The sequence below is a fragment of the Vulpes lagopus genome, chromosome 18, assembly GCF_018345385.1.
Source record: "Vulpes lagopus strain Blue_001 chromosome 18, ASM1834538v1, whole genome shotgun sequence".
Taxonomy (NCBI): Eukaryota; Metazoa; Chordata; class Mammalia; order Carnivora; family Canidae; genus Vulpes; species Vulpes lagopus.
The window spans coordinates 5,028,770-5,045,382 of record NC_054841.1 but is presented as its reverse complement, the minus strand read 5'-3'; the positions used below and the strand labels follow the sequence as shown (position 1 = coordinate 5,045,382).

The 16,613-nt window shown below is 56.6% G+C and overlaps 1 protein-coding gene across 2 annotated transcripts in view; it reads right to left on the bottom strand.

Annotated features, from left to right (window-relative positions):
* Positions 1 to 3,203, bottom strand: part of PMEPA1 (prostate transmembrane protein, androgen induced 1) — a 52,680-nt gene extending 49,477 nt beyond the window's left edge. The window contains exon 1 of one of the 2 annotated variants that reach the window (XM_041732654.1): positions 2,740 to 3,203. In XM_041732654.1, coding sequence (XP_041588588.1) covers positions 2,740 to 2,848 — 109 coding nt within the window. In that variant the 5' untranslated portion in view covers positions 2,849 to 3,203. The remainder of the gene's footprint in view (positions 1 to 2,739) is intronic. The other variant, XM_041732653.1, reaches the window with a different exon arrangement.
* Between the last annotated feature and the right edge of the window lie 13,410 nt (positions 3,204 to 16,613).

Below are 16,613 nucleotides of genomic sequence, written 5' to 3'. Positions count from 1 at the left end.
CTACTGTGGGGCCAAAGTCCCAAGAGACAGTGCGTGCGACGCTTCCTGAGAAACAACCCTGGGTTTGGGTCCAGTGTGCGCTGGAAGAGCTGGAGCAAAGCTTTCCATTGCCACCTTCGCTCATCTATAAAGCCGGAGCCGGCCAAGGCTCCACCCAGCTCTGAGATTTGGGGCAACTGTACACCACCCCAGGGACCCAGCACCGTTCCGGGGGAGGGGAGCCCACCGGCACGGAAGCCTCCAGCCAGACTTGGGAGGGCAGAGGCCCCATCTTGAAAGATGGTAAGCTTTTTAAATTTCAACCGTCCAGACCTCATTTTTCAGATGAGGAAACTAAGGCGATTTAAGGAACCAACCAAGGGCCACCTGGACAAGGCCCCGCAGCCCAGCTCCAAATCCATCTCTGACGTTCTGCTTGCGAACAACCCCCCAGCTCGAATCACATGAAATGTGGCCTTCCTTCCTCACTTCAAATTTTCCTCCCCATCTTTTTTGTGTAAAGAAACTCCAGGCCTTCAGGCTTCCTCACCAGACCCTTTCGGGGAAATCTGATTAGCACTTGTAACAAACTGTTACATTATACCTGCATTTTAAAGATCATTTCCCTTCCTGCCCTGGGCTTTCTTCCAGTAAGTAGGGGGCCGTGTGTAAAAAATACACTGCGCGCGGTGACTCATGTACCACCCTGGGGCCAGCTGGAGCAGGCCAGGGTTCCAGGCCCTAACCTCCAGGGCCCAGCTCAGATGCCCGCCTGGGGGAAGCACACGGGTTGAAGGCGATGGATTTAACAACACCTTGGTGTCAGCCAAAATACCATCAGGGCTGAAGAGCCTAAGGAGGGACAGGAATAAGAATGAATTTTTTTTTTTTTTTTTTTAAAGTCCTGAACACAAAGGAAGGACAAGAGCAAAATGCCTGGGCCCAGTCCTCCTAAAGACAGATTCCATAGGTTCAACACAATAGCGGAGACCCCTGGGGCGGGGAGCGCCCTAAGGCGTCTTTACAGAATAGGGAAAATGAGGCACCTCGGGTACTTAAACAGCAATCCGTTTAGCACCGCCGAGGCTCTCTCCAAACATGTGCGAACATATTTTAATAATATCCTCGTGCATTTCATTAGCCTCCTGAGTTCATAAAGGGCCTTTGGGAAGCAATCTGGTTTAATGCAACTCAGTTCCGCACATGCTGGCTCTGGGCAGGTTCTCCTGGCACCTCGCTGGCCTGGCGCAGGGCGGCTTGGGGGTTGGGGGTGGGGGGTGGTGGGGACAAGCAGGCTTTCCATCCCGGGGCTGGAGGGAGGGGACACTCACGGATGGAAGGACCCACCACTCAAGCTGGCCTGCCTGCCCCGGCAGGGCCGGTCACGGGTTATTTTTACCTCTTGTGCCTCACTCTACAGGCTCAGGGGCCACGCACTGTGGCAGCCGCCTGCGGAAACTGGCTTATGAGTCACCCAGTGACTGCCCTGCTCAGTGGTGGCCGCCTCTGGCTCCTGGTCCCAGCTGGAAGAAGGCTGGCCCTGGCAGGGGAGGGCTGTGTGCTCCCTTGCCTCGGTGCTTAGGGGTGAGGGTAGGGAAACCGAAGCCCAGAGAGGTAAGAGCCCCCCCCCCCACACCAAAGGATGGGCTGGGGGTGGGGGTACAGGCTAGACAGCGGCGCTCCACCCAACCCAACCTCTACCCGAGTGGGGTCCCAATGGCGGAAGTAGAGGCTTATTTGTCTCAACTTCTGGGTGCACAGGGTGAGTTGGTGCCAAGCTGCCAACACCCCCTCCCCACCCTCGGTCTATCTCCTCCTTTCAGGGCCAGGCGGTCCCAAACACAGACAGCCCCAAACTTTGACTCATTTGTAACCACGGTCCCAGCCAGGCTGAGCCAAGCTGTCCAGACAGAGGCTATTTATAGGTGCGTCGGGGACACAGACACTCACACAATGAGACACACACTCCAGATCCACCTTGGGCCAGACCCACCGGCGCGGAGCCCTGGATCCAGACACCTGGGCACAAACGGTCCCCAAGCCCCCAGCACGATGCACAGGCTGGGAAGAGGCACCCGACCGGGCCACAGGCAGGGGCGCAGGAGGACGACATATGCCCGGGACAGACTGCGACCCAGACACACAGACACAGAGAGCCCCGGAGACGCGCCAGACCCAGACAGACACACACAGACACGCGCGCTCCACAGACGCGAGGAAACCCGCTCGCACAGACCGAGACGGAAGCGCCACGCACAGTCCAGACACACGCCCGGGGCCCCAGACACCCCGCAGGCCAGACGGCGTCTCACACGCCCGCCGCCCCCTCCCCTCCCCCCCCCCCCCCCCCCCCCCCCCCCCCAGCCAAAGTTGATAATTGCTCCACCGAGGCTGCCCCTCGGGGAAATAAAATGGGAACTTGGCGGCCCCGAGCGCCCCGGCCCTCCCGCGCCCCGCGCCCCGCCGCCCTCCCGGCCGCTCGGCCCCGGGTCCGAGGCCCCTCGGGCGGGGCGCGGGCAGCGGGGGCCGTGCCAGGCTCGCCGCGCCGCGGGACAAAGCCGGGCCGGCCGCCAGCTGCCGCGAGCCGGGAGGGCGCGCCCGGGGCGCAGGGCGCACGGCCCGAGGGGCGCGCACGGCCCGGCCCCCGCCCCCGCCCCCGCCCCCGCCCCCGCCCCGCCCGCGGCTGCCGCTGCCCGCTGCGGCCGGCCTCGGGGTCCCAGCCCGACGGGGCCTCCGGGGAGGGGGCGCGGGGTCACTCACTGATCTCCATGCTCTGGAACAAAGAGCGTTTGCAGTTGCACGTGCAGGAGACATTGGGCTGCCCGGCGGCGAGGGCGGCGGTGCTGTTGGCCCCCATCAAGCGGTGCATGGACGGCGCGGCGGCGCGGCGCGGGGCGCGGGGGGCGCGGGGGCGGCCGGGGGGGGGTCCGGCCGGCGCCCGGCGCTCGGGCCCCGCATGCAGGAGGCGCGCGGCGGGGAGGGCGCACCCCGGCTCGCCGGGCTCGGGGCGCCGCCAAGTTCCCGGGGCTCCGCGGGGCTCAGCGCGCGCCGCCGCGCTCCCCTGCGCCCCCCGGCCGGCCCTCGGCAGCCCCGGGGGCGTCGGCAGCGCCCGCGGGTGGCGTCCGGGAAATGGGCCGGCAGCCGGGGCGCGCGCGGCCGCCGGGGCTGAGCCTCCGCCGCTCGCTTCCCGCAGCCGAGCGCCTCCGCCGCCGCCGCCGCCTCCTCATTCAAGTCCAAGGAGATCGGGTTTCGCTCCGAGACCGCGGCCGGAGGCAGGCAGACGGTCTGACGTCAGCGCTAGACGGGGCTGCCGGTTCCCACCGCGCGGGGGCCGGGGAGGGGGCGCGCGCTGCGCCAATCCCCGCCGAGGTTCCCCCGCACCCCCTTCCCGGGCCGCGGGGCGGGGTGACGGGGAAGGGGGCGGGCTCTTAAAGGGCCAGAGCGAGGCGGCCCGCGTAGACCCGGGGCGGGGGGCGGGGGGCCGCGCTGCGCCTCCGCGCCTCCTGGGCCGGTTTGGAGCGCGTGGCCCGACCCGCGGGCCCGGGGGAGCGCGGCTCGCAGGCAGCCTCGCCCCTGGGTCCCGGGGCCCTCGCCCCAGGTTTAGGGGAAGCCTGTCCGCTCCCGGAGCAGGTCCCCGGACTCAGGGCGCGGGGAACTGGACAAGACGAGGGGCGTCCCCCATCACCATCACCTAACATCGAGGCCTCGAGGCCCCTGGCGCCCCCCGCCGCGCACTTTACCCCGACCCCTAGGAGGTCGCCCGGGGGAGGCTGGAATTCGTGTCGACACGCCCCGGACGGCTCCGAGAAACGCCCGGGAGCCCTTGTCATGTAAATACGTGTCCTGGGACTCGAGATGCGACCCAGCCGGCAGGGCCCGGGGCGAAACCGCTGCCGCCGTCTGCTGCCCCAGGGGCCGCCGGCGGGGGGGGGGGGGGGGGGGGGGGAGGGGGAGGAAGTGCGGGGGTGTCCTTTTATTTCATTAAGTTTTAATTACACGAGTGTTACAAGAACACATTCTCCTGGTTTTAGAAAGGAATGGGGGTATTACGTCAGAGGTCCTCTCCCTGGCACACCTGCAGACTCAACAATGTGGTGTGGCCCCTCCTGGACCTCTGCTCCAGTCTCTATTCTGTATGCGCTTGGGGAGCGCCTGCCTAGTGCCAGAAACTCACCAAATAGGACCTCAACCTGGTACCTACTCCCCGAGACGGGCATGTTGGGAGCCCCATTCTACAGACGTGGGAGCTGGCCTGGGGAGTTGGTTGCTCAGGGCCTCGCAATGGAAGAGCCTGGTCCTCACCCAAGGCTGTGCACCCCCACACAGTTTCCTCCTTCTTTAAATATCCACATATCCAGGCAATGACTGGGGTTTAGGAAGGAGCAGAGACTCCTTTTGTGTTGGGCAGGGTGGGAGGGGTGTTTAAAAATTATTCCCTTTTAAGAGACTGTAACCAGACCAGAGATTCGCAGAACTCAGAGAAAGCCGGCCCAGGAAGTGGGTGACATCTCTCCGGGCAGCTGGTCCCAGGGCTGCCCCCTTGCTCTCACAGAGCACTTTTTGTGAAGGAATTCAGATTCGGGGGTGACTGGGTGTTCCGGGTTTACGGAGGAGCCCAAGGTGCCCACACAGAGGGAGGTTCAAAGGTTCTGACCCTGATTTGTTTGGGAAGAGAGGCTCGCTCTCAGAGCTGTGCCCAACCCCAGGGACCAGGAGGAGGGGGGAGCGCTCAGGGCCTGGATGCCTGGACAGTCTCAGCCCCTAGCTTGAGGAGGGATCGATTTCACCCGCAGGTCTGGGGTGAGGGAGGTCTTGCTGCAATTTGGCCTCTGCATCTTGGAGGAAAAACTGGGGGGAGGGTGTCCTGATGGTTGCCTGGGGAACCCTAACAATGGAGGTTGGGCCTGGGGATGACGGTGGGTCCCACTCACCTCCTGGGCCGAGGAAGACCACCATCACAGCCCCTCCTTTCAGCTATTCCTTCTTTCAGCCCATCGACAAACTCTCGGGAGCTTGGACCCTTTCTGCTGGGCACTCAGGATGCCAGGAACAACCCCTGCCCTCTAAATCTCTCGCAGAGGCTCCAAGGCTGTCTGGCAGTGAAAAATCCCGCACTTCGTCTTGGAAATGAAGCAGCATTTACTCAATCAAGACTGAACCACCAGCAGACAAAAATAACCAGTGAATTCAATGGATAAAAAAAAAAACCGCCTTAGCCACAACATTGACCTCTGGTTGATCTGCCTGGGACAACAGCACCGGCCACATTTCCTGAGCACCTACAGTATGCAACCACTGCTCTAACGGAGGCCCTGGGACTGGTTCGTGGTCTGTGCCCTGGTTCCAACGTTGGTTCTGCTGGGGGTCTGAAGTGGGGTGTCGGGCACGGTGGCCAAAACCGCATCTCTAAAGATGGGTGGGACACGTGACCTTGGCAAGTCCTTTCACCTGTCCCACCTCAGTTACCTCCTCTGCAAAATGACCTCCCTAATGGTGTCCTTGACCGGGGTGATGGTGAGTGACGAATAAAGGAGTCAGTGCCGCGAAAGTGTGTAAGAGGCTGAATATGTGCTGGTGGTCTCGTTGTGCAATCCTCATGGCATATTGGGGAGGGGAGGAACTGGCGTCATTTTATCCTCCTGTTTGCAGATGAGAGGATCGGCAATCGGAAGGCTTCACCCCATGACAGCATCCTTGGCTAAGGTGGTTAATGGGAAAGGACAGACTTGCTTTGGGAGAAGCATACGCTTGAGAACCCACACTCATGGGAGGCTTTGCGTGTGCCTAGGGCTGCCAGATAAACGCGAATTTCAGATAGATCACAAATAATTTTTGGTGTAAGTATATCCTGTGCAATATTTGGGATCGACTTATACTAAAAATTTGTGTGTTGCTTATCTGAAATTCAAATTTCACTGTATGCCTGTATCTTTATTTGCTAAGTCTGACTGCCCTGTGTGTACCAGGCACTGTAGTGCTGGGGATTCAGTGAGGAGGAACAGGGACCAAGGTCAGGATCCTTTCCGGGGAGCCAAGGTGTGAATGGTGCAGTACGTGTGGGAGCACTCCCCCTACTGGGAGTGTGGGTACGGGAGGATGGGCCGCCTCTGCTGGACCAGCTTGAGTCCATGGGAGGGAGGCCATAAGTCAGGGAATGAGATTTCCTTCATACATTCAGCAAACACTGTGTTCCTGTTCAGTGCCAGGCTCTGTGCTGGGTACCAGACGCAGGGCAACAAACAAAACAAAATCGCCCCCCTCATGTGACATGGGGAGGGGGTGTCACATGGGATAGGGGGCAGGAACGGGAGAGATTATAGACTCACACACAAACCCATAGTTAAACTTAGGTCACTTCAGATATGGTCATGATGAGCTAGAGGCCAAGTTGGAGATCAGGAAAGCCCCCCTGAGGAGGTGGCATTTTATTCAATTCATATTTACTGAACATCTACCTAGAGCCAGGTACAAACCCCTTCTTCCCTCCTGGGGCTTCTGTTGCTTGTAGGTGAAACAGACAACGAATATGGAAACATATACGTCCAGGTGATGATTGAGAGGGTCACTGAGTTCAAAGCCAGAAATGTTACAAAGGGACATGGTCTGGCTATAGCTGGAGCCCACGAAGTGGCCTCTCTGGGCAGAGGGGACAGCAGGGCGGGAGTCCCAGGCCGGGAGCAGCAGGTGCCCAAGTAAAACCCTTGAGGGGAAGAAGAGCAAAGAGATCTTCATAGTCCTATGAAGTCTGGGGCTTGAGATGCATTTCCCAACCTGGTTATAGGGCATAGGATTGTGAAATGGGTATATGTCCTCAGGTGACCGCCAAGACAGGCCTTTCAGGGCCTCCAGACGGTACAGTGCTGCTGTCTGTCCTGATCACGGGTTGGATCTACCACAGGAGGATCTTTAGAGAGAAAAGATCCTATCCGTGCCAGCAAGGAGGGCTGGCTCCTAGTGGCATATCCCTGCTGGCTGGGTTTAGGTACAAGGCCAGCTTCACGAATGTGCGATCCATGAAGGTGCCAGGGCTCCTCCCTCGAAAGGGCCCCAAGCTTGGGTGAATCCTCTACTGTCATCATCTTGAAATTCTTAATAATTTTTGAACGAGGGGCCCTGCATATCCTGTAGTTGCTCAGGTGCCAGGCCTGCCTTGGCAGCCAGCTGGGAACCCAGGGAAGCCAGCGTGGGTTTTGGCTGGGCCAAGGGTGGCTGGCCGTGTCCTGACTCTGTCCCTTGGGCATTGTGGAAAGTGTCCCACTGAGTCAACAAAGGGCCTGCCCTGGCTGGCAGATCCCAGCCTCCGCTCCGCAGGTCCAGCCCTGCCCCTCACCTCCTGCAACGAGGCCTGCCGCACAGATCTGCCTCTGCAGAAGCAGCTTCGGCAGCCAGGGGGGTGGGTTAACAACCTCTCCTCTCAACTGGCCACCTTTGGAAACCCCTTCTAGCTGGGTCTGCTTGTCCCCAAATCCTATGTGTGTGGCCTAATCAGCCTGTCCAAGGTTCCCAGCTTAGCATCTTTGGACTTTGTGTTTTTCAACTTTGGGGGGAGGGGGTCTCTTTTTGTGTCAAAACACTAATAAGACCTAATGTTTATTGGACACTGACTGTGTACCAGGCCCTGTCCTAGACTCTTCAGATTCACTCACTTAATCATTCCACAAACACACATCCAGGTCTACAGTGAGTTCATTGGATCCCTACAGCAGCCCTGTGAGGTCCCAGCTAATATGATTCCTGTTTGACAGATAGGGGCACCGAGGCTCAGGGTGCCACCTGTGCGTGAGGTGGGGCAGGATGTGGATGCAGGTGCCTGGGCCCCAGAGCCCACAGGCAGACCTCAGCAGATGGTGCTTCCTGCTCCCCTCCTCTATCCTTACCACCTCTACCTGGGTCCGCCTGGGAAGGGTGCTGGGTTTGGGCAGCACCCTTCCTGGGCTTCCTGGAATTTCCCCCAGCTCCATCTCCCCTCGGAGGATAAAGAGCAGCTGCCTTCTGCAGGGAGCCCAGGCATGGGGGAGAGGGGAGATGAAGACCCAACTCAGAATCCCACACAGGTGACCTTGGCAGGTGGTTTCACCTTGCCGAACCCGCATCTCCACCCCTGCACGGGGGGGTGGAAACAACGGTATTTCACAGTGCGGGGTGGTGTGTGTGTCAAGGCCTCAGCACAGTGACCAGCGGCAGTGGACACACACCTTGTTCACGGCCTGTCTCCCCTTGATTGGCAACCGTAGACAGGCAGCTCGGTGGGCGTGTCACCGGATAGGCCCCTGGTGCACGTCTGATGGGGTCTGGCCTGCAGTGGGCGTTGGCAAACCTCTGTGGAGTAAATGACTGGCACCACAGATAATAACGTGCAAGTCACACTTGGGCTGCCTTTGCTACTTTCTGGCAATTCTCTCCCCCTTGCTCTCTCCCCCCCTCCACGCCCACACTTCTTGTCAGTGCTCTGGATGCCCATCTCATGACAAACTTCTAACCAAGCATCTGGAAGCCAGAAACCAGGGCCAGTATCTACAAAGAAGTACTTGCCTGGTACCAGGCCAGAGCCAGAGGTCTTAACCATAAAGACGCATGTGTGTGCGTATGCATCGTGTGTGTGTGTGTGTGTGTGTGTGTGTGTGTGTGTTGTGGGTTTGTGGGTGCATGTGTGTTTTGTGGGTGGTATCATGTGTGCTTAGGTGTGTCACATGGTTGAGCTCTCCTGCAGCAGCAAGCCAAAGAAAGCTGGCTAAACTGGTCATAGATGCACCCCCACCCCCCACCAAGGGGGACATCTCTTTTCTCTGATTCTGTTTCTTTATTTCCAGCAGGAAACTGGTTTCTATAGAGAAGACAGGGCTTTGGGACCAAGGCAGGAAGATAAAGAGTGGAAAGGATAGAAGGAAAGGACAGAAAGAAACATTAGAGCCAAATCCTGTCTTCTGGCAGATGGGTAAACTGAGGCCCAGACAAGACAAGACTTGGCTAGGGTCAAGGTGCTGGTGAAGGGCACAGGGGAGCCTGACTCCAGGCTCAGGTCGCAGGGTCTTTGGTTATCGTAAATAGCGTAGTATGCAGACCTTCCGCTCACAGGCTCATTCAGACATGTTCAACTCCTGTCTGAAACACTTCCAGAAAGAACGGTGCGTCGTTCAAGCTGGTTTCCCAGGCCAGACACACCAGAGCAGAAATGTTCTGTGTCTCTGTTCTCGTGAAGGGATACATTCTACTGTTGTCAGGAGTGATTAATAATGTAAAACCGTGATTCTCGGTGGCGTGAAAGGCATTTGGAGCCAAGCTGGGCTGCTGCCTCTGCTGCTGGTTTTGAGGGGGACCTGATGCAAAGGGGGCCGGATGTGAGGGAGGGCTGTCTGTCCAGCGAGGGGCATCGCACCCACACCTAGTTCACACAGACTATTCCATAGCCAAGCACCGGGCCCTGGGGGCACATGGTGACCAGGACAAGCTGGGCGCTGCCTTCACAGAGTTTGCCCTCTGGGGAGCTCACTTACTCATTGACCTATTATTCCCCAAACATTGAATTCTGCATGCCCAAAACTGAGAGTACACATCGCCATTGCTAACTTCCTGATCTCGATTGGGAAAGTTCATTACTGATCCTAACCTCAGTTTCCCCATCTTTAAAATGGGGATTAGAAACAGACTTGCTCAGAGAGCTATAGGCCAGATGAAACAGGGAAACGTTCTGGCTGGCACTCAGCACAGGGCACGGGCAGGAATAAGCTCTTGAAAAAAGCGTGTTATTACTGCGTGCTCTGTGCCCTGGCAACTCGCAGTCTCATATAAAACATAAACCAACCCTAGAATCGTCCCTTCGGAGAAGTTACCCCCAGTGAAATTTCTCATGACTCTTTAGTTGCTTTGTTCAGCGTCTTTCACCCCAGCTGGACTGTGCCCTGTGTGTTCTCAATGTCTGGTTCTGGGAACAGATGCTCAGATGTCCCCAGGGCCTCTAGAACACCAGACAAGCGCTGTGGGGCTCCATGGGGGCCCTGACAGTCCCCACAAGGGAGTGGCAGCCAGAAAACACCCTGTGCCCTCCCTCTGCAGGCCCCCACTAGCATTGGAGATAGGGCCCCTTCCCCTCTACACAAGGAGCCCTGTGCTCATATAGGAACTTGGGAACACGTGTCCAGCAGCTGGCTCCAGAGGCAACCACGGGGCTACACCTGTCTGCTTCTTTGCTGCATCCATAGCTCCTAGCATCAATGGGCTCCTAGCATCAGTGGGCTCCTAGAATGCAAATCCACCGCATGGGGGAATGCAAAACAATTTTGCAACGTGTATTAAGGCCTTAAGATATAGGTATGCTCAGCCTCTGATTATTAATGGACCAGAATATTGATCCTATCTTCACTTTTAATAATAAAAATGCAACTAAATTGAGCGGGGGCGGGGGGGGGGGGGGGGAGAGGGGATTGGTCAAGTAAGGTCAAGAAGACCAAAGAAAACGCATTAGTTAAAAATGTCTCCCAAGATGATTTGATGGTATTTTGAAAAGTCCTTTACAAAATACATTTAAAAATAGGCTGCCGAACTGATCTCAATTTTGTACAAATAAAATTGTGTTACTAGAAAAAAGACTGGAAAGATACACGCCAGAATGTTAACAGTGGTTAGCTTCGTGGAATGGATTGCGTGGAATGGACCTCACTCCACTGTTCGCTGCATTTTCTACAACGCACGTTAATTTAAATAAAAAGAAAATTTTTTTTAAGGTTACTTCCAAGGGCCGCCCCCCCCACCCCCCCCAAGCCACTCTCGCGTCTTCCGCCCGCGGCTCCTTTAACTGCGAGTGCGGCCGCGGAGGAGGCGGGGCGTCAGGCCGGCGCGTCACGAGCCGCCCGAAATGACACAGCGGACGGGCCAATCCGAAGTTCGGATTCCGGGAGCCGCGATTCGATTGGACGCAAGTGCGGGCGGCCTCGTCCAATGGCGGGAGGGGGGCAGGAGCCTGGCAACCGCGTGGGGTTTAAATCCACGTGGTGAGCGGAGGGCGGGGCGGCGCCCGGGGCGGGGGGGGGGGCTCGCGTCCTCTCAGCGGGGGACCGGGAGCAGGTGCCGCGGGGGGTGGGGGGGGTGGGGGCAGGGCTCAGCCTCGCCCGGTGCCCGGGTGCGAGCAGGTGCCTTCCAGGGGAGAGTGCGGTGCCGTGGCACGTGCATCCAGTGATAGACGTTTACTGAGCACCTACTAGGTGCAGGTGGGGGCGGGGACACCCACGCTTTCCCCCGTGTAACCCCCCGTGTAACCGTGTGCAGGCGGCCTCACCTACGGCCCCCACTGCTCTGCTCCATCATTGCCCTTAACGCTGTCCCGGCTCTGCAGGGGAAGAGGTGACAGGGGCAGGTGTGCCTCGAGGAGGGTCTGCACCAGTTCTTAGCACAGCACTGAAATTTGAGAGATGCGACTGTTCCCTGTGCTAAAGACTGACAGCTAATATGGGGTAAATGTCTATCATGCGCAAGGCGTTCTGGGGATTTTGCATGTATCACCTAATTTAATATTCTCAGAAAACCCAAGTTAGCTACTATGGTCATTCCCGTTTTACAGGCATGGAGAGGGCGGCCCAGGGAGGCCGGGTAAGTAAGATCCTGCGGCTGGGGCATTGTGTGGCTGGATTCAAACCAGGTCTGCTTGTTTCCAGAGGCCTTGGTCTCAACCAGCGCACGATCCCAATATTGATCCAGTGCTCAGCCTTTCTTTCCTAAGACAATCCTCATGAGTCAGGCCCCTGCTACTGGGAAGGGAGAGAAAGGGGAGGGAGTAGAACCAGCTGGGTGAGGCACAGCCAAGTGAGCAAGGGCCCTGCCACCTACCGCCTGCCCAGCTCTGGGGGGCAGAGGGGTGTAGGGAGCTGGGTAGCTGCCATGGGGCTTGCCAGGCCCTGTTGCTGGGGTACGGGGACAGACCTGTCCCGCGGGCTGGTGGTCTAAAGCCAGCAACCCTGCTGGTGACCTGTGGGTGGCCTGCCGAAGTGTTTTCGGTTTTGCCTCCATAATGTTTAACATTTTTCTAAGCTTTTTTTTTTTTTTTTTTGCCTAAATTGGCACAATTCCCAAGGCTCCTGACTGCATCACACATAGGTAGCTTTATTTACGTGTCTCAGCCACACCTGAGTGTCCTCATCCCCTGGTCTGACCAGGAAGGAAGCCCTCAGGTGGGGCCAGGTATCCTAAGACCAGTGTCCTCAGGGCTGGCTCTCAGATGAGCCCCCTGGACACCCTTCGCCTTGCTTGCTGTGTTTAAAATCCCAGAGTGTCTACCTTGAGCCCTAAAGTCCAGCCCCTCCCAGAGCCAAAAGCTCCTTCTCTGGCCCCTGATGTCCTACAACCCTCAGCTGGGGTGTCTGAAAACCCTGGTGGAGGATGCTAACTCTGAGTCAGTCAGACTTGGATTCAAATCCCAGCCTCACTGCTAACCCAGCCGAGGGATGCTTGGCAATAAAAGCCTGCCTCGGTTTCCTCCTCTGCAAAACAGGGATGGTAATAGTTCCCTCCTCATCCGGTTGTTGCAAAGAGTCAGACGAAGTATGGAAGACGCTTGGCACAAAGTAGGTGCTCATCTCATGGATTGTTGGTGCTTCTTCGGGATTTAGGTCATCGAGAGCCACTGTCATGGGCAGCAAGCTCTTCCTTACCTCAGGCTGAGGCCTGCCCGCCTGGAACTTTCGTCAATTCATGCGCCTGACACCATAAATGAGCTTCTCTCTCCGTAGAACAGTGCTTCAGAAAGTGAGGACCCCTCCTAAACGTCACGGCTTCCCATTCGAGACCTGCTACATAATTTGTGGAGCCCAGAGCAAACCAGAAATGTAGGGCTCCTTGTTCAAAAATCATTTGTAATGTCCAGGCGACAGCAGCAGAGCTCAGAGCTCCTTCTCGGGCCAGAGTCCCATGTGACACACGTCCCCCAACCCATGAAGGGGCCCTGCTCCCGCTCGTGGTCCACAGGCCTGCGATGTCCCCCAGAAGCGCACATGGCTGGGTGCGGTTGACCCGGAGCAGATCAGATCCGGAGAGCTTCCAGCTGGGCCCGAGGAAAGGCCCCAGCACCTGGTCTGTATCTCTAACTCCCCCAGAGAGTCCTGCTTCCCAAGATCCTATCTTGCACCTGCTACTGTAGCCGCTAACTCTATCCCTGCTTTAACGTTTGTTATTGTTATAGAATCTCTCTCTGAAGTGCACAAATCCGAAGTATATAGCTGGGTGACTTTTTACGTCACGTGCACCTAAGTAACTACCCCCCAGGTTGAGATAGAGAACATTTCCGTCACTCTAGAAAGTTCCTTCCTGTTCCTTCCCACTACGACCTCCCCCACCCTGTTGCAGAGGTAACCACCATTCTGACTTCTTCCACTGTGGGTTTGCTTTGCCTCTTCTCGAAGTTCGCAGAGACAGAATCACAGTGTGTGCTCTTGCGTGTCTGACTTCTCGCGCCGTGCAGTCTGGGAGACACGTTCTCAGTGTGGTAGAGGTTTGTTTCTTTTCATTGCTCTGGAGCAGTCATGACATACCACAATTTAGCCATTCTCCTGCCGATTCTCTGGTTAATTTTGTTTTTTTTTTTTTTCCCCCAGCTGTTGGCTGCTTCAGCTGGGGCTGTCGTGAGCATTCTGGGGCTTGTCTGTACGTGCTCCCTGCACACGTGTGCACTCATTCCTGCTCGGGCTTCGCTGGCAGGAATGGGAATGCTCTAGCAGACATGGCCAGGCAGTAATCGGGGGGCTCTTACTGATTTCCCCCCCGCCCCTGCCCCCTGGCAGTCCTCTGAGCCATCCCAGCATTTCATCCTATCACCACTCTTGATGTCACCACTCTTGATTGCAGCTTTTCTGGTGGGTGTCGCCCTTGACTTTTGCAACTCACCTAAGGAAGCCGAATGACAGGACTCACACTTGCTCTCCCTTTCTGACCGTTGGTGAGAGATCTTCTCGGGCCCTGGACCTTCTTCACCCCCCAGGCCAGAGCTCCCCCTCCCTCTTGGGGTCACTTGCAAATTTCACAAGCGTGGGTTCTCGGACTTCACGTGAGTGCTCGGTGAGGATGCCCACCCGGACGGACCCAGCACGGGCAGGGCCCTGGGGCTTGCTCTCGGACAGCGCTCTCTTGAACGGAGTGTCCAATCTTTCATTAATCTCTTTTCCCAACATGAGCGTCACGTACATTATATTTCCACACCTTGAACAGGAAGCTCTCTGAGCTTCAACAATCTGTTGAAAAACAACTTTTGGGAGAAAAAAGCAGAACAGTTGTTTGATTGTGTTAATTTTACGTGGTTGATGGTAGGTTGCATCCAAATGTCTGAGTGATTAAAATATGAAAAAATGCATTTCAGAAACACAATAGTAATAATGCTCAACCCTTACAGCACATTCACGTCAGGAGGCTCTGTTCTCTGGGCTTCCTGCCCTGAGCATCTCAATAACCACTTCCCAGTGGCCAGAGGAAGTTGGGCTTATGGCCCCATTTTACACATAAAGAAACCGGCACTTGGAGATTTTAATGTTCTTGAGGTCCCACAGCTGGTGAAGGATGGATTTGAACCCAAGTCTCAGCTGTTGGCCTTCCTCTCATATGCTTCAGAGAAGATCTTCCCAGATGCTGGCTGGATTCTGATAGACTCTGTCCACCGCAGACACTGGGAGCTGGTGGCCCGTTGGCTATGTCTTGCTTGATCTTCAGAGGACTGTGAATTTTAAAAATTAGTTGCTTATTTAATAATGAGGATATTTCACATTAAAAGATTTTCATTTCTGGCTTTTCCTGGTAAATCAAAAGATCAGACCATCCCAGGTGGGAACCGAGTGGGCTCTGTCCCCTTTAGGAGAGGACTTGGGCTGTAGCCTGCCTCAGTTTCCCCACTGCCCACTCTCTTCATTGACAGTCTTGGCCTGTCCTGAGAGCACTGACATGGCCTGCAAGGTGGGCCTCCTGGTGGGAAGTGGAAGTGTCAGTTATTCTAGGTGAACCTTTTCTGGTTCCCAGGACTCACTGCTTTCCTTTCTGGGCCCTTGGGGCAGAGCCTGCTATGGATATAATTAAGTCGGGGGTCTGGAGTTAGGAAGTTACTGGATTATCCAGGTAGGCCTGCACATGTCCTCATCACACAGGCAGAAGGAGGTTGACCCAGAGAAGGCCGTGTGACAGCAGAGACAGACTCTGGAGTGATTTGGACAAAGCCAAGCCATGTGACAGCCACCAGCAGCTGTTTTGCGGGAGCCTCCGGAAGGAGGGTGGCCAACACTGTGATTTTGGCCCTGGGATACTGATTTCAGGCTTCTGGCCTCCAGAACCGTGAGGACAGGTATTTCTGCTGGTCCACACCCCCAAGGTGATCATTTGCAGAAGGTCTGGAACTCTCTTTTTCTGATGTCTGGCTGGCACGGCTGGCTCCCGATTTCAGCAGCCACAGTGGGCAACCGTGAGGCAGGCACACGCATAGTCAAGCCGCAGATCCTTGCTCCTGGTCTTTGGGGCAACTTAGAGCAACAGAGATTTATGCTGTCAGAGCTCAGGAGGCTGGAAGCTCAGCACCAGGATGTCAGCGGGGTTGGTTCCTTCCCGGGCTCCAGGCCGCTCTCCCACTTCTGGGGTTGCTGGCAATCCTTGGCATCCCTTGGCTTGTATACATCCAATCTCTGCCTCTCTCCTCACGTGATCTCTGTATAGAGACAGCAGCCACTGGATTTAAGGCCCACTGAAATCCTGTGTGACCTCATCTTAACAAATGACACGTGGAAAGACCCCGATTTCCAAATATGATCACATTCTGAGGTTGGGGATGGGCCTGAATCGCCGGGAGGGGGACACTACTCAAACAGATACCTTCCCGTTCCCAGAAGTCAACAGTCCTCAGTTTCTGAAACAGGGACAGAAGTCGCAGTGGGCAGGCACATTTAATTCAGGGCTCACTCCCTTTCCTGGAAAAGTTACTGAACCAATGGCATGTCGATTGCTTCTTAGAATCTAGGAAGGACTATGCAAGTTTTCTCTGAAGAAAGTACAGCCGCAGCGTCCACCAGAATTTTCCCATTCATCCCTTCGTTCTACTTGCTTATTCAGCGTTCGGGCCCCTGCCGGTTGGGTTTTGAGCAGAGCGGCTGCAGCCCCTGACCTCAGGAAGCACACAGTCCAGTGATCACAACGGACTCCTGAGTCCCCCTGAGTCTTTGCTCGTCGCTCTGGGAGCAGAAGTTGTCAGGGAAACAGCCAAAAGCACAGATGCTCACCCTGGACCGAATCGCAAATCTCACACCTTTCTTCTTGCCCAAAGCCGAACGAGGCAACCTGAAATTCCAAACCTGTTGACCCTGGACAAGAAGATCACCTCTCTCCCACTGACAACAAATCAGGATTGCCTCAGGTTGAGTCTCTGAGACAGACCAGACGTCCTGTCAGCCAAATGCCTCCAGGTGAACCAGGTGAGGAGTCAACTGGGAGGGGCAGTTGGAATCTTTAAACACCTCCCCCTGCTTTTGACTAAAGTCCAGAGCCCTGCACAGCCTGCCCATAACCCATCTGCCACCTGGCCAGCCCGATTTCTTCCTGCTTCTCCTCTGTACCCAAAGCCGTATGGCCTTGGACCGTGACCCTCACCCCCACCCCCCCCCCAACCCCAGGGCCTTTGCTCT